The 19,080-nt window shown below is 35.9% G+C and overlaps 1 protein-coding gene across 3 annotated transcripts in view; it reads right to left on the minus strand.

Moving 5' to 3' along the window:
- LOC106478811 overlaps positions 1-17,338 on the minus strand; it is a 28,463-nt gene extending 11,125 nt beyond the window's left edge. The window contains exons 1-3 of one of the 3 annotated variants that reach the window (XM_013939382.2): positions 17,257-17,338; positions 12,245-12,674; positions 3,881-4,028 (exon numbers count right to left, since the gene is read on the minus strand). In XM_013939382.2, coding sequence (XP_013794836.1) covers positions 3,881-4,028; positions 12,245-12,673 — 577 coding nt within the window. In that variant the 5' untranslated portion in view covers position 12,674; positions 17,257-17,338. Of the gene's footprint in view, positions 1-3,880; positions 4,029-12,244; positions 12,682-17,042; positions 17,072-17,256 lie in introns of those variants that run through there. The other 2 variants (XM_022382486.1, XM_022382485.1) reach the window with 2 other exon arrangements.
- Between the last annotated feature and the right edge of the window lie 1,742 nt (positions 17,339-19,080).

Genomic DNA, 19,080 nt, shown 5'->3' on the forward strand with positions numbered 1-19,080 from the left:
CAGCAGGGGTACAAAGTATGAAGGGATAAAGCAAAAGAAGTGAAAAAGCCAAACAGAGAAGGGAACAAATGTCTACAGAAGCCATTGTAAGCACTAAGAAGTGTCTCAGGTAAAAGGTGGAGCTAAAAGACAAAAAATGTGAAATTGGGGAACTAGAAAGAGAAATAGAAGGTAAAAGGCTTGATCCCTAAACTAGCCAGATAGATACCAATTACAAAAAATTGGGAAAAGGAAGGGAATAAAGTCTACAAATCAGGACAAAAGGAGTCACAAATGTGAGGGGAACAAGGTTCTTGGGTGTGAGGAAGGAGGTATTAGATAAAGGAAACAGTATAAAATCTAATAACAAGCAAGGAGAAAATGCAAAATAAACCCATGAATCATGGATCAGAAAGTGAGAAAATTAAAATAATAAAGAACACAGGCAAAAGAGATGGAAAGGAACACACCTGAGAAAGAAATTCAGAAAGAGATTGAAAAGTTAAGGTTGTTTCATAAATGGTAAAGCACTATCCAAAGCAAATCAAGAGAAGGTTGTAGTCTAATAGATCATTCCTAACTGAAGAGAAAGAAATTCGACTGACAAGATGGGAGTAAGAGGCCTGTTGAGCATGTGGTAATCCACAACCCATTGAACAGTGGCTGCAATGACCATGACAGTCAGTGAGCCTCCAAAAGTCACAACAGGAGTAAAGCTGAAGTGTGAACAACATCTTACACTCAGGACTAAGTATAAATCTGTTATTTGATAATTCATGATAAAAAATTAAAGCTTTTGAAACAAAAGCTAAAGAAAACGAAAATCAAAGTTTCGTTAACAATGCAAATTTCAGTAAGTTGAACACAGACAAAAATTTCAATATGTCTGTACAATTCAATGCCGTGGAGAAGAATGAAGATTTATGAGCGCAAATGCATAGGGGAAGTCAGTGTGCATGAAGGTATGTTGCCCTCCTATTTGTAGAGGGCATTTATCGCATGACGTCTCATCATGCTGTGATGCAATTCACATAAATCACGTGAAATTAGGTGGGAGTTGCTTCAAGGCTAGTAAAGCTGTCATGAGTACATGAGCACTCAGATATGGTTTGGCTACAGCTGATAACTGGTTACATTTTTAAGTAACCTGTAACTGTGTGTCAAAATGTTATACTCCAGAAACACAATAAAACTACAAAAAGTTCTTAAATGCACATTTTCAGCAAACAGACTTTTCATAAAAAATTAATGTGACCTTGACATTATTTGGAAGTTGTGTCACATGAATGCAAACTGTAGAAAATTGCTGAACTGGCTTGTGATAACTTGTGGCATGTGCATTTATCACCACGTCAGTTTGCTGCACGTGATTTCTTCATGGACAGTTTTGTTTATTTGTCTGAACTCAAATTTATGAGATCGAAGAGTGTATTCCTTTGTGAGGATCAACATCCCCAGAATACCAGGAAACACATACAAAACTGGCCACTGAAGCATGTGTTAGTGATGATGTGTTAGAGCAGTAGTCACCTCTAGTCTCTAAGAGTGTCAGTGATGATTTAATATTTAGACATCATTACATTTTTTTTTCAGCTAAAAACCAATCATGCAAAAGATATTTGCCTTTTGTTGAAGTTTTATAAATGCTGTGATATTTCTATTTGTGTTTTGTTTGAAATAGTAGATTTTTCATAGTATCAACACTGCTTTTTCTCTATTCTAATTCAAATATGATTCAAATTGCATGGGACATATCGAAATAAATGACCAATGTTTTGTTGTTCATCAAATAGAAATGCATCATTGCTTCTGAATAAGTCATTTTTATTGAAACTGCATACCTGAAAATTCCCTTATAGGAGCATTGTGTTGTTTCAGGGGATAAATAAAGATGTATAATTATATTCATAATATATATATGTTTGCATTGAGTGAAAGGAGTCGATGGCCTCATCCTCAAATTATCAGCTTCATTCAAATAAGGAAGCATTGGGTTGACCAGAAAACATCTGCAAGTGACAAAAAAATACTAACATCTTGTAGCAATGAAACAGACAAATATTAATATTACTTATATATAATTTTCGATGATCTATGCAACTATTAGTCACAAGTAACCAATTACAAAATTCCACACTCATAACATCCTTAAAGACTATTGGCATGCAAATCTCTTTGGCAGAAGCACTGAGAAAGACAGGTAATCTATATGCAGAGGTGAGTTATTATCTCAGAATTGCAATATTAGTTTATTAACAAATTCTCTTTTTCTGGACATCATTATTTTGCAAATTAATTTGTTAATAAATGTTTTAAAGCAAAATTACAATGGCTTTTAAAACTTAAAACATATGCAAAAATTGTACTGTAATTTATAAGAATAACCCTGGGTCACTCAATGAAACCAAACACCAGAATATGATAATATATTTATATTTGTACAATGTAATACAGTTCAAAAACATTTTTTTTAACAAATTAGAATCATGTAAAGTTAAACTACAATATTTGTTAAATTTTGAATATATTGGCAAACTATTTCTACAAACAATGTCATTACACATAACTTGTTTATAATAGAAATATTATATTTGTATGTTGGTAACAATGTGAGAGTTGTACATAATATAATGTTTAAAGCATTAGATGTACATTCAAAAGTTGATAAGCTTAAGAAACAAACATCTATAGGAATCATAATAACTTAAAAAATAGGAGGTAAACTATTATGGTTATATAACAATTTGTTTAGTCTGTATTGGTATAGTACCATTGTTTTATGTGCATGTGAAAGGTAATACTTTTTCATAGGAGACAATTTAGTTTGATTATTAAGAAAATACTACAAACCAAACATTTAATTTTGTATGAAAAGAAATATTAGTTTAACATGAAAGCAACTGAATTCTTACAAATCATATGATGTATCACCAGTGAATTAAATATTACACTTTTGAAGTACTTAAAAATTGTTACAAGATCTCTGATTATTTTTGGCAGTAAGATCTTAAAAATCTATAGAAAATTATGGGACAGAAACAACATTTTTAGACAAAATGTTACTATATGAAGGTTGCCAACTTCTTTTGCTCATGGGCCAGTTTCTTACCCAGACTGTAGTCTGGGGCCAAAACTATATGACTGGGTAAAAGTACATTCAGAATATTTACTTAACTTAAATTTTAATTCCTACCATCTACTGTACACCATCATTTAATTATATGGTTTTGAATAAGTAGCTGAGTTAACATTTGAAGAAAATTCTCAGATCTGTCATGGGACTGGTTTATTTGGTCACAGTTTCATTTTGCCAGTTTAGCCCGAATAAGATATGATTTAAAAAACAACAAGAGCCAAATAAAATAACTCCATGAGCCATATCTAGCTCGTAGGCCACCAGTTAACTATCTATGATCTAAACTCAGGGCTATCAGGTACATATAATAGAAACAGAAGAAAATTGCATCAGTCTGAAAATAAACCAAAACTACAATGATCATACAATGTAAACACTAAATAACAAAAAGAAACATGGGAATTAATAGAAAAACAATTTGTTGTAGTTTTCTTGTGTTTCTTCAAATTACTTTAATAATACATGTGACTGCTCAACATCTTTTAAATTTCCTTTGTATTTTAGAACTTGATATTAATCTCTTGTAGCACTTATATTTTCTCATAGTAAGATAAGTCTAAAATAAGTAAGATACAGTATTTTCTTAGTATATATATATTCATATAAACACTTTAAACTGTACATCGGCATAAAAATAAGAGTAAAATTTATCAGCAATTTTAACATTACTGGAGTTCATTTTATTGTAAACCTTACAAAATTACACCAGCTGAAAATTATATAAATTTTCACTCTAAAAATATATTAAGATTATAGGAAACATACCTTCCTCAAATTTCTTCTTTTTTGGTTTTCCAACAATATGTAATTTATTTTGAGGTACAGTTACACCTAATTTGGCAGGTAAATTGTCTAGATTCTCAACCAGATCACATGGAAATCTCTTGTGTTCTAGTGCCTCTATCCTTTGTCTCTAAGAAATGAATGTTATTTTACAATAATTATATATGCATTAATCAATATATAAATTAAAAATGCAATAGCTTGCATCTGCTCAGAAAATGCTTTAAACCAAATAGACAAAAGTATGTCTTACAATAATGCTAAAACTCAATTATCAATGTGGCATGGCATCAGCTTAGTGCCTGAGAACCTAAGAAAGCTATGTGATATTGAGTTCATTGTGAAATTATAATATTAGTTAAGTATTATATATAATTAGACACTGATACTTCTTTGATAATATAATCTAGTTTTCAATGTCCTCTGTGCTAAAATCTAAATATTGAAATTGTTGAAAAATATGGCAGTGACAAAAAGTGAAATATGAAGACCTACTTCAGAGATCACAGTGGCATGAACTATGAGCGATCCTTTTCTAGAGGAAAAAAAAATGTGATGAGTTGTATCAGTAATCAAATCAGAAGAGTTAAAAATTTGATTGCAACAAGAACCTTACAGGGTGTATCCATCCCATCTTGACAAAAGATGATGTCCCTCCTATGCTCTTTTTTTTTTTAAAGAAGATAATGGGATATTGGATATATATATATAAGCAAAGTGCAAGAAAAATATAAAACAATTTAGAGTAGTATATGGTTCCACATCTTAATACCCTTCACTCACATGATATTATGTCCATAAGCTTTTAAGAATATATTATTGACTCTACCGTAATTCAAGGAGTGAAAATCATTAACAACTGTATAAAGTTCCATAATTCAAGCTCCAACGACTTCTGGTATAAAATGGCATCAAATTTGAATGCTAAAATAATGAACATGTTGAAAGACAACACAAAAAACATTTATGTACTCCAGACTCGTTAGAAGAATCTAATTCAACCATTTTTAGTTGGTAAAATTATCATGTTACATACATTTTAAAAATATGGTTGTTAGAGACAAATAAATATTCAAATAGGCCTATTTACAGTGTCTTACATGTTGTAAATTTCAGTATATGTATACCAGTATAAACTTATATGATGCAATACTCAGAAAAAAAAAGAGTGGGGTCTGACTTAAGATGTTCTGAAATTAGTGCCTTTCCATCATGAACTCTGTTAATGCTCCTGATGTTGTAGGCTAGAGGTCAGTTGTTACAGGTGTTCCATTACTCATTATTATTACAAATGTTAACATTTTCCTTAACTGAAAATGTATTTCAGCTAGTTACTCACACCACTGCTATGAAGATTTTTGAGCACCTCACAAGCCTTGAACAATGGTCCTACCCCTACACATACTAGAGTGTATTGTGCCAGCCTATGGTGCAATCATCATCAGACTATAGCCCTCCACCAATAAGAGGGTGACGCATCCTCCATGCACAGTAATTCTCATGAGCACTAGCATTTGAACAGACTCATTCTCGACAAGGCAAAATAAATACACTGGAAGTAGGGAAGAAGAGTGGAAGGTTGTGCAGAGGTATGATTAGCTATCTGAAATACATTTCAGGTCAGAAAAATGTTAACTTGAGAACTTTTTATTCACTTCTCTGCACAACAAAGAGCTATAACAGTACATTAAGAAGCTGGTGGCTGGGCCAGTGGCGATAAAGAAATTAAAAAGATGAACTTCTTTCTGAAAATATAGCATCAGTAAAGGAAAACTGGTGGGGTGTGTTACCTATTGAGGGAGGGAGATACTCACAGTGATTAGAGCACAGAAAGCCAATTGTGTTTAACAACAAGTACACATAATAGCAGTGTTTAGATACTTGGATAGTTTGAATAATTAAAAATGGAAATAATCATAAACCCTAATTTCAATTAGTTTATTATTTTCATGAGTTGTGAGACTAATCAAAAAGCTGAACAGATTTGAATTAGTTAAAAATAGTAATAATTTCCATTACGGGATAGTTCGAATAACCTAAAAACCATAATAATCAGAAACCCTAGTTGATTATTTTCATGACATTAACCAAATAGCCTTGTGATTGAATTTTGGTTGAAATTAGGGATCACACAAATAGTTGTTTTAGTTGAATATTTGGCAACTAATATCCAATCAGCTTCAAATGTTTTCAGACCAGACAACAGATGTACTTAATCCTTGTTGTTTGAAAACTGAATAAGGATGTACATGGGAATGCACTATTCCATATGAATGAGTGGCCACTGTAGATTCTTCCATGGAATGTGGCCGCATCAGACAGCGCTTTATACTCCCAATCCCCTGCTGTTTATAATATGCTTACTATTATTGTCTCTGCCACTAATGTGATTACCTATGGCATACAGTAGCAAAACAAAGTGTAGACGTAATATTTACTTAAACTAGATAATGACTACAAGGGCTCCCACTCTTGAATACTAGAGAAAGTGCTACTATGTTTAGAAACTATTAGAAAGCATAAGTAGGCATGAAGATAATTTAGATAATTTATTGATAAAAATTTTATTTGATTATCCAATGTGTTGAAAGTTATAATTTTCCTATACTGAAAATGTATTCCCAATAGTTACTTCCCTCCGCTCACAAGATTAGCTATTTTTGTCCAGTGCTGCCTTTTATATGCAAACTTTTTCCTTTATACATGCTACAAACCTTCTGCTCCCCCATTGGAATCAAATGATTCCAACATGTCTCTCATGCAAATCATTATGTGTCACTTCTTCACCAATAGGAGCATGACAGAAGATGTAAGCACTGGAAGAATGGTGGGAAGTGTACTCATAAGGAAGTACCTATCAGAAATATAATTTCAATATTGGAAAATTATAACTTCTGATATGGTACTTCCCTCCATTCATTGATTAGTTGGAGGGACCAGTGCGAGGGAATGAGAGAAGTACTCCCTGAGAGGGTACAAAGGATACCCCTGGAAATGAGAGAGTCAGATCCAAAGATCTGATAAGGGGAACCACACCACTTATGACCAGGTATACTCTTTGCCCATCCATGAAGTATGTAGTAGATAGGGGCAGAAAAAGAGTTGAGCACATCCAAGTGGGAGAGAACTGAGACAAAATAGTGATCATACTTGGTAAGTCAACTACATCCAAAATCCATGCCACTGGGAACTGACATCTATGTGAGGGTAGGATGAGAATCATATAGTCTTCACTTCAAGTTCAAGAGACCAGAGGGAATCTAGAAACACTCCAACTCCAGAACATGACATATGTGTTAGCTTTGATAAATCGATCCAGGGACCCAACATCTGGTATCGAAAGGATGTCAATTAAATATAAATCAACTCCCCCAACAGCAAAACCAACTGGAACCATCCAAAAAGCAATAACATCCTTGGAATAAGAAACACAAGGGATAGCAAAAAGGACAGAACCAGAACAATTTCCTTTTGCTTTGCTTTGACCCACAACACAGGAGTAATCGATGGAGGAATTTAGACAACCCTAAACATGTGTGAGGACTTATGTTGATCGGTTCTACTCTAAATCCAAAACCCAGCCATGAGGTTTTGTTTGTTTTGTTTTTGAATTTCTCGCAAAGCTACACGAGGGCTATCTGCGCTAGCCGTCCCTAATTTAGTAGTGTAAGACTAGAGGGAAGGCAGCTAGTCATCACCACCCACCGCCAACTCTTGAGCTACTCTTTTACCAACGAATAGTGGGATTGACCGTCACATTATAACGCCCCAACGGCTGAAAGGGCGAGCATGTTTGGTGTGACGGGGATTCGAACCCGCGAATCTCAGATTGCGAGTCGAGTGCCCTAACCACCTGGCCATGCCGGGCCCAGCCATGAGGTAGCGACATCTATGTGACAATAGGATGAGAGCTCCCAATCAAAGGGGTGAACTGCAATTTGACATCTCACTCCTTAGTGAATATATAACACATAGTGGAGGATATCATGGCATCTACACCCGCAGAACACCACTGCCCTACTTTACACTGAATGGTTATAGCCATCTTTGTGTGGAACCCATTCAGGAGGGTGCCTCCATGGTCAACCACCCCAGTAGCTTGGAAATGGAAAGTGGTAAGGACTCACATACTCCACTAGAAGAAAGGGGGCTGAGAATGCGTTGGAGAATCTGGAGGAACATCATCACCCAATACAGTGCAATGGGTGACCATGAAACCCTATTTTGAAAAGCAGACCATACTGATTTATTCAATACATGGCATGGCAGGGATGGCCAACTATCCCCTTTTGCTTAACCCATGCAGTTCATGGGTGGCACAGTCTGGAATGAGCAAGTTTATGAAGCAATTACATCATGCGGTTATTCACCTGCAAGCAATCTCGTGGAACACCCCCTCTCAATAATGAGCATTGCAAAGCCATGGAAGTTAAAGCATGAGTCAACATGGTTGTACAGTGTGGATTTCTGATTGATGATTACCTGGTCAGGTACCACTTGCTACAGAGCGGGATCCCTATAAAGAGTAAATGAAGCAAGAGCCCCTGTAATTAAAAGAATATAGACTTACCCAGTCAAAGTTGCACCAAAGCTTGAAGAACAGACACAGATGGAAGACGAGAACTTGATGTAGAAGAAACCATGATATGTTGTGAGTAATGGGAGATAAACGTATTAGATGTAGTCCATATTCCTGAATGTAGGTTTTCCATTAATGGCCAACGAAGATGAGATGCAAAGGAAAAGGTGAGGCATCGATTCTGATGAGAAGACACCCTAAACAAATTCTGGTGGAAAGAAGAATAAGCCAATTGAATCAAACATCAAACCCAATTGGTGAGAGTAGAAGGGGATGGATCAGAAACAGAGGAAGACTGCCAAGGGATAAAGATTCAGAAACAGGTATCATGGAAGGGCAATATAGCAATAAAGGGTATGGACCTGACATAGAAGTCTATCCGGATCAGGACAAGAGTAGAGATGAGAAATAGAAGGAAGGGAAATAGGTGAAAAGGAAGAATTACCCTCCCTAGCAATCAAGGTCTTTGGGAGGAAGGAACGATCTGGATAAAGGAGAAGATAATACCAGTGGTAAAGTGTACATGAAATGTCAATGGTGAACAAATCAGACCTTTGATGGCCACAGGCTAAGAAAAGGAAATGTATTTTAAGGGAAAGGTGAAACATGGAGCATGAGGAAATAGGTTCAAACTGAGGTAAAGTGAGGGAATGGAAGACCACATTAATATCCCAGTTGGAATACTAGGCTGTCTGGGGGTTAACAAATCTAGAAGGAATGCATTAACATGGTATTCACAAGGGAAGCAAAAACTTGACGGTATTGGGAAAAACAAAAGGTATATGACAAGGCAGCCCATGTGCCACAGCAGGTTGATCAGCAGGGAATCCCTGAGTAGCGGACCAACTGTGGAACACCTTTCATTTGCACTGATACACCTCCATTAAAGAAGGACGTCTGTAATGAGCCAAAAGGTAAGCTACTTGACAGAAAAAGCTGATCTCCTCACCAAGGACTAGATAAAAGCCAGGCGTGAAGATGAAGGATGTGACATAGGTTGACGAAGAAGAGAGGGAGACAAGGGAAGGAGTACTGGAAGGAAAAGTTGCAGTTGGTGTAATCGTGGAAACAACTATGGAGCTGGCCAGTAGGTAGCAATCACAAGGACTTGACACCACCAAAGCAGATTATTCAACATGGTATGAGGAAGGGTAATGGGGAGCTGCCAAAGGATCCCGAGCATTGATTGTGAAGAGCCCACTGAAGGGAACACATATGTGCAATAACTGAGGGGGATCAGTGATGTCATTGAAGACCACATCCTCAAAAGTGATAGAACTTCATGAGCAGTAAGTTAGGGAGCTGGCCGGTCATTGGATGTCGAGGCGGAAGGAAGGAAACAGGTACAGGAGGCATTGGAGGTGGTGAAAGAACTGGGATCATGAATCCTTCCAATAAAACTTGAAGAACCTAATGATCCTTGATGAAGAAAATTGGCAAAGTCGAGCTCCCACCGGGTAGTCACCAATACTGTTGGTGACATGATGTGTGTCATAGAAGAAAACAACGAGACGAGGCACCCTGAGAAGGAGGGACAGGTAAGGGTTGGGAAGAACAAAAAACTTTAACAATGGCCATATTGGGCTCTGACTATGACAAATAGTCAACAAGATTGGAAAGAGTAGACTGTTGTTGTACTGATACAATTTGTGACTCCAAGGACTCAGGGATCATGTCAAATACGTATCACCCCAAAATCGGGGCCATATGTAAGTCTCGAAGATAAGATGCTAGTAAACGGACATGAGTTAAGGTTGCATCACGAACTAGAAGGTCTCAACAAGGTGTCTCCCGAAGGTGACAAATAAGCAAATGTCACCAGAGAGCCTTAGAGAGGAGATGGATGGTAGAGAAATACCATAAAAGAGTTGTGAAGGTAAGATGAAGATAGAAAAATTGGGCATGGGTTAGACTTACAGGAGATTTGAGGACTGCCACCCAAACAGGTAAAATAGAACCTAAGAATTGTTGGTCTAGAAAAGGACAGTCTGCACGATGATATGCAATAGCAAACTGATCCAAAACCTGTGGGGGGGGGTGAGGCATGCTAATCCCATCATTTAATTGTGAGGCAAATTGGTCAGCATGTACCCGAATATCTGTGGATGGGGAGAGGGGGGGAACCAAATAGGGATGTGAAGTTTAGTCATGTAGTAAGGAAGGACGAGGTTCATAGGAAATTGGGGCAAGGGATAAAACATCACATATCTGAGAAATGAAATCCAAAAAGACTGTAGCAGACCTAATTGACTCCTCAGGAGGGGCATGGGAAAGAACAGCAAAATCAGGAGGTGGAAATAGGAGATCCAAATCCTTGTCAGCCTGACCATGTTTGGGAGGAAGTGGGGCAAGGTCCGGAGATAGAGGTTGACTGATGTAATGTTCAACCTTTCTGCAAATAAATGCTGATAAATCTTCCACTGGGTCATTCGCACCTGAAGCCTGTGATGTAGCACTAGTCGCAGGTATGACCCCAGAAGTGGTAACATGAACTTTGAAATTCATATTCAAGAAGAGTCAACCAAAATCGAAATTATTAATAATAATGTGACTGTAATAAACTGGGATTAAATTAAAGTGAAGAAACAGTCTTACTAAACTTCGAAGTAATTTAAATGAAAACCACTTCGCATGTATACTAAAGTTGAACGTGAAACTTGAAACAAAAGGACACATCCAAGCACAAGTGCTGCCAAAAGAGAAGTGGTAGTTCAGTAGAGGCATATAGAGGGGTTCACATGTGTCACTTGAGTATCTCACGCTCCTATTGGTGGAGAAGTGATGCATGATAATTTTCATAAGAGACATGTTGGAATCATTTGATACCAATAGTGGGGAGCAGAAGGTATCTGGCATGCGTAAAGAAAAAAGTTCGCATGTAGAGGGCAGCACTGGACGAAAATAGTTAATCTTGTGAGAAGAGGGAAGTACAGTATTGGTAAATTAATATCCAATCGGATTTCACTGGATGGTGTAATATTCAATTGGAAAGGATATTAGATCAAATATTTGTCCCATCTCTAGTTCTACTTATATTACCTATCAGTCAAAGTAATGTATTGCATCATGTTAGAAATTTATAGCAAGTTGTAAAATTTAAAGTTAATTAGATTGATAGTAGTAACTTGAAATTTTGTACATATAGTTTGTTTGTGACATTTAACAAAAGCTATCCAATTGTTTATAAACACAGTTGACAATTACACGATACGCACTAATGAACTCTGATGTTACACAAACTTGTAAAACTGCAACCTGAAAACAGACAATTGATCTTCCCTAGTTATTTGTTCTAGGACACTTGAAAAGGTGAAAGTTTTTTTATATAATATGTATTTAATTTCCAGATATAATAAAATATATTGTTTGCAGCTAAAAAGTAGTCTTGTGTAAAACAAAATGCTTGTTTTGTGTAGTATGAAATTATGTAAAACAGTTGCAAATTGTAAGGAGTGCTTCAACTATTATTTTCATAACCTCTGTGACTCAAAGCAAAACAAAATATAAAAAGCCATGCACTTTTGATTGAAACCAATGCTACACAGGTAACCATAACACAACATATATACAAAAATCAGATTAAATAAAATAGCAGATGAAAGTTAAGAAGTATAATATACATGAATTGGATTTAGAAGCATTATGAGTTGGAAAAAAAACCCATACACTAACTATAATCAATCTTCTTTATTATTTCTTAGTTTTGCTCTCTAACAATTAATGCAAAATATTTTCATTATCTGCCATATTGGTACACATGTACTTACTTTCTGTTCTTTTTGGGCAATATTTCGAGAATGAGCATCCCTTCTCTTTTGTTTTGTTTTATTTATAACCTGTTTTGCTGATCTTGATGCTTCTTTAGCAGAGGTTAAAGCTGCCTCTTTGCCAGATGAAAATGTTACTTCATCAGGGGCAGAATCTTCATCACTACAAACAATATTTTCTGTTTGTTGATTACATTCTGTTATGAGCTGACTGTTGAGTTTGTCCTTATTTGAATCTGTTTTATCTTCTAAAAATTCTTTTTCTTTTCTATTTTTCTCTAATTGCAAGTTATTCATATCTGCTGCATCAAAGTCACACTCACTGTTCTCATACGAATCCACATATTCTGGGATATTACTAACTCCTTCTGGTTTTAATTTCTCCACTGGTGAGTCATTTGTTTTGCTTCCTCTCCTTGTTTTCACCATTCTAATACGAGATACATTAAATAGATAATGCTTATATGAATAACTTGTTCTACAATTACTTTTGTAGTATTTTTTTATAATCATTAACTAAGAATCATCAGTGAGGTCTGTACAGAGCTATTGAATTTTTACACACACTTTTTAAAACTATTTATGCACTAAATTGCTTGTGGACATGGGTTCAATGGTTACAGGATCACTAATAACAAAAAAAGTCACATAAAAAAACTTCAAACAAAAATACTGCCAATATTGGAATTAATCCCATTAATTACTCTTGATTTTGTTTACATTTTGCATAGAAAATGAGTGATTTCATCAAAATGTTTTGATTAGTTGTTTACAGTGATGTGATAGGCAAAAAACATGAAATTGCTCGATATGAAGCATTATTATACTAATAATAATCAAACTGGCCAATTGGATTGAAAATTAATGTTTGTTTCATGACTTGGGTTGAGTTTGATCTAAGCTTTAATGTTAAATAACAAATGTGTATGATAAAAATATAACACAGTTTAAAACCAATCGAAAGTCTTGGAATTTAGCATTTTCTTAAATCAAAAATGTATTTCCAATAATACTTACCACTTCTCACACTATAGATATTAATTGACTGTTAGGATTTCTTTTCCTTTGCCCATCTAAGCATTAGTCTGATTTTTTTCTTGCTTCCTCCAGTCTTTTATTCTCCACTTAATTGTTTTTGGTGATATCTGTCTCATGATACTCTCCACTTACATCAATGTGCCCTCTATCCTGGTACTGCATATAAGCACCTCTTTCAGATAATACTGTCACTTTTTCGAGACTGATCCAATTCATAGTCTCTAACAGGGAGGAAGGGTGGGAGAGTGTGAAAGGAGTTGAGTATCATTGGAAGTACTTTTTCAATTTAAGAAAATGTTAACTTCCAAAATATAATAACCTCTTCTCACAGGCTGAGGGGTCTGTGAGGGTATTATCCATACAGAATGCACCTGTATGGGCATGGCAAAAGAAACAGAAGATTAGCACCTTAGTGGGAGAACTGCACCACATCTAGAACAGGTATGCTCTTTACCCGGAACCTACATCATGCACTGCACGTGGAATTTGATGTGATCCATCATAACCATTGGCCAGGTCCCACTGCTGAGAGTTAGAATTATAGGGCCATGGCCCCTAAATCCCACATTGGTGGCTAGGGCATTTGGACTGAAATATAGATATTTGTGAGTGGACCCCAACCTGTAGCTATAGAGTGAAGCATTTATGATGAGAAGTAAGCAATACCAAAGTGGACAAACCCTCTCCTCAACTTGAAGAAATCCAAAAGGCAACTCCCCAAACATGGAATGATGGGATCCTGTATGTCATACTCAACCTGAGGAAACAATTTATTCAGTCTGAAATTGTGAACACTCATCCTCACTCCTCAACTATGTGGGCAAGGTAAATTCCACTTGCCCCTGGAATTATAGGTAGGATGTGGAACAAACTGTGCTCAACCAAGGACCCAGGATGGGACCAATCTTCATTTGGAATTGTGAGGAGACAATGGACACTCTTCCATGAACAATGAATAGAACCAATATTAATCAAAAAGAAAGGCCATGCTCAACCCAAATGAAAGCTGAGCATAAAATCTTAACCGGTATTACGAACAGGCCTCCACATATGCTGATGCTGCTCATACCGACATCTGAAAAAAAAACAAAAAAACTTCACCCTCTTCCCTAAAAGTGGAAGAAAGTCATTCAAACACTCTGAAGGAATATTCTCTGTCCACCACCCCAGTGATTGGAAACTGAGGGTGATAAGGACTTCCTAGCTCCACTAGTACAATATGGTGGGGAGGTGATGCGTATTGGAGAGTCCTGAGGAACAATGCTCTGGAAACAGTGCAATAGGTAAACAAAGATCCCTAAATTTCTAAAAGCAAACTGACCCTAATTTATGCAATCCACTGATTGTCAGGGATGGGCAGGATCCCCTTATGCTTTACTTATGCTTGCGGTGCTCCAGCATAGTACAGTAATACAACCCGGTCTGCCTCTAGGTGGTCTTGTGGAACACCTCACTTCTACAGAGCGTGTTGCAACCTAGATAAAGTATACTGCGTTAGTGGTGCTAGTGCAAATTTGGTTTGATAAAAGCACACCTGACTGGGAAACACTCACCACAGTGGAATCCTGTGAAAAAGAGACTAGAGTATTAAAAGAAATACTCATCCCTTTTTATACACTAGTGATGTGGCTATTATAGCTACAGAGGAAGATACTGCCAGATCATGCAAATAATTTGAGATAAAAGTATTGGGGGAGGTCCAAATACCAGCCTGCACAATGTCCTCCAGCAGGCAATTCATCCGGGTTGCTAAGGGCATAGAAATGTGATGAATTTGATGAGATGTGACTCACAGAAGTCTCTACACCTTCAAAGAGAGCGCAAAATAAGTAATATGGATCAATTTCATACCCACCCCGTTAAGGTAACCTGGGATAAATCCCAGAAAACTGATGAATCACAATCAATAAAAAGCTTTAGTGTGAGCAACATAACACTTCAAGGCCCTCAAGGAACATAACAAATGATCAGTCATAGAAGTGAGAAATAGCAGTCATATGAATTGGTGAAAAGGATTTACCCCTTCCCTGTCTGCCAGTGTCTTAGGTAAAAAGGACCTCTCTGGGTATAGAAGGATTTAGGTAGAATGATAAACAATCCTGTGCATGTGCAGCACAAACAACTCCAACCTGCAACATTCGCAGGCCAGCAACAACAAAAATAAACCTTAAGGGAAAGGTGATACATGGTACATGAGGCTAAGGGCTCAAATAGATGTTGTAAAAGAGCATGTAACACCACTTTTACGTCCCAATTAGGTAACTGAAATGGTCGTTTGGGATGAAGGACCCACAATGAGTTGAGGAGGCTGGAGATCATTATGGACTAAAAGAATTTCCATCTCTTTGAGTATCTAATGGTTTGTTTGTTTTTGAATTTCGCGCAAAGCTACATGAGGGCTATCTGCGCTAGCCGTCCCTAATTTAGCAGTGTAAGACTAGAGGGAAGGTAGCTAGTCATCACCACCCACCACCAACTCTTGGGCTACTCTTTTACCAACGAATAGTGGGATTTACCGTCACTATATAACGCCCCCACGGCTGAAAGGGCGAGCATGTTTGGTGTGACGGGGAATCGAACCCGCGACCCGGAAAGTACGGAAACCAGGCTGGAGATACTGTAGAAATTATTTACTCAAACTACAAACCCCTATTTTGGCTTCATGCTGTTACCCACAATTACATTTGGTGGAGTCAAATTAGGGATTTGTAGTTTGAGTAAATAATGTCTACAGTATCTTCAGCCTTGTTTCCTTATTTTTTTTTATGATCTCTACTTGCAGGTTTTTAAATTCCCAATTTTTTATTTATCTTGTTTGTTAGCTTTTTTATGCTCAACTATGGATAAAGTATTACATGATATGGTAGCTAACTTTATACACTGTAATGCAATTGTCATGGAGATTTCTTTGAGAATATAGTTTCTGTGCAAATAAATTCTCTTTATATAATACATAGCAATGGGCAAATATATGCCTAGACTAAGACAAAACTCCCACTGACTAAGTGTGTATAAAATTGTACCAGTAGAAATGCAGCCTTTTTATATGAGACATATTCATATAAACATTACTTTAAATAAACCTTCGTGCCTCCTAAAGTAATTATTCTACATATATGTGCAAAAAGATTTAATATTATGTGTATCGATTTTTTTTTACTCCTTCACTTCATACATAATATAGAGTTGACTCCTTAAAGACACTAATTGTATAGTGTACAAAACATTGAGTATCTACATGTTACAGTCACCTAATGGTCATCAATTATTGGCTGGTAACTCCTGTTTCACTTTCACCTTGTACTTAAGTTATTTAAAGGAACGTCGGATATTTGTAAGAAAGTTAACTTCCTAGGGTAATGATAACATCGTTTACACTAGAATTATGATGTTTTTTAGCTTATGTAAAATACAGTATAAACAATTCGACTTTTAAATACTCCAACAACCTTTGTAATACCTTAATTACTAATTTAGTACTCTACAAAATGTTCGAGTGCAACATATCAAGCCGTTTTTGTTGTGGGCTGGCAAAATAATAATAATGACTAAATAATAAAAATAATTACAAACGGGCCATTTTTTATTTTTAGCGTATTTTCTTTCAATGCAAGTCTAACATGCAAGCTTTTTTGTACATTTTTATATGTGTACAGATTTAGCAGTCAACAGTAAAGGTTTTAAAGTGTTGTTTGAATTGAATCTTGCTATCCCTATTACTAATACTAGTAATTAGTACTATTAATATTATGAACTACACCTGTCGTGGTTCATGATACTGATACAGTGATAGTGGACTGTAAACAGTGTAACCTAGGTTGTACTAAAAAGTGAAATTTAATTTATTTATAAAACTTGAAGTAAAACTAGGATAAGAACCAAATCAAAAGTATCAGTAATAGTATTACTGTAGCAAAGTAAGACTATTTAATAATAACATCAAATTATAACATGATAACGTCTAATAATATTACCTTTGATTTTACCCACACGGAACAATTAGTGACATCTAGTGAAATTATATATTTTATCTCTACAAAAAGTTCTTCAAATCTGATTGCCAAACTATAACATAATTTTAGAGCTTGAGTTTTTTTTAAATAAATAAATAGAAAATTTCTGAACATCAGAAGTAGTGGTGGCCAACACTTTACTTTACCAATGTACAAAAAGTTTGATTGCTTGTCTATTTTTGGATATTCGCACACAGCTGTATATTTAAAGGACTATTTACTGGACAACAAAACAAACAATTTCTCTGTTACAAAAAAAAAAAAAAAAGAAGAAGAAGAAGAAAAACCAACAGTTTCTGAGTAATTTGACGATGCGGATTCTAAAAATCATGTTGAAAATAACTGGTCACCTCTAGTCTTCGAGTTGTGACAGATTTATTCGAAATATTCTTATATATCGTGAAAATAGCAACCTTTTATTTAATAACTTTATTTATTCATTGAAAATTGCATTTAAAAATGTATAACCTGCATGCTTTGATAAGTTTCTTTCATGTTCACAGCATGGGCAACAGGAATCAATGGTTTAGTGTTCCCATTGTGAAAAAGTACAGCTTTCAGACTAACTTTAGATGAGTCGATAAAAAGTCTCCATTCTTGAGGATAATGTTCAGTACCCAATTTTCCATTAGTGCATCAACATTTGTACAGAAACACAAAGTATAGTGCATGCTGTAGTGAGAAGCAAGAATTTGATAGCAACTTCGGTAAACTGAAACTCTTGTTCCTGGAGCTGATAAATTACATTGCTGTAAACGAGAGCCAAGAAGTTCACCATGGTGCTTTGAAAGAGACAAGTCACGAATAAGATCATTTAGCTTATCTTGTGTGATTAGATGATGCAGTTTGTGTTGAATTGCACAGGAATAGAAAAACTAGATGAAGAGGCTGAAGATGAATCATTGTTTTAACTCTTCTCTTTCCCGATTAGCTTTTAGATGTTTTCATTGGAAGACCATCCTGATGAGGTACTGGCTTCATTGCAGGTGCAATATCTGGATATTTAATGTATTGTTTAGTTTTACCTGAATATCCAGAAAACATTACTCATGGAAAAATAACAGTCAGTTAGATTATCTATGGGCATACGCCATAGCAGAGAACTGCAATTGACCTACTTGATCTCTTCTTATTCAGCCACTGTGTCAAGCCTGATGTTAAAATAGTACAACACAATATGGATCCCAATGTTTTTCTTGTTCACCAATTTTACACCCAAATTAATGGTAGTAAGCTACCTTTACCTTGTGTGTTATGTTTTTCCTTCGTGAAACTGTGATATATTTTCCACAAATGTAGCAGAAACTGTTTGGGTGATTTTTGCAGCCAGCATTTCAAATGATTTTCTCAAAAAATATAAAATAATTTATATTTACAGAACTGGAGTTTAAAAGATTTTGAAAAACAAAGTATTGTAGAATTTTAATATATTTCGGATATGATGCGAGGAAGAAGATCGGCCTTTGTTTTGACGGGGCGCGGAGCGAGGCGAAGTGACCAAATGAGTGAGTGAGAGGTAACTGAGAAAGAAGCATTTGACTCCGCCCCTTTTGTGTTCAGTCGAGGGACTTCTCGAATGTTCTAGCAAACTGAGCACGTGAGGGTTTCGTGGTTCCCGAGCAGAGCAGGTGAACGTGGGAATGAAGAAAATGGTGCAATTCGCTAAAATTATGTGGAGAACGAATAGTACATATAAGCAATATTCGATGACGAGGAACCCACTTTGAGACTAATAATGGCTGGAGACGGCTTGAATGGGTAATGAAGAAAAACTTTAATACAACA

This window comes from Limulus polyphemus, unplaced genomic scaffold, assembly GCF_000517525.1.
Source record: "Limulus polyphemus unplaced genomic scaffold, Limulus_polyphemus-2.1.2 Scaffold252, whole genome shotgun sequence".
Lineage (NCBI taxonomy): Eukaryota > Metazoa > Arthropoda > Merostomata > Xiphosura > Limulidae > Limulus > Limulus polyphemus.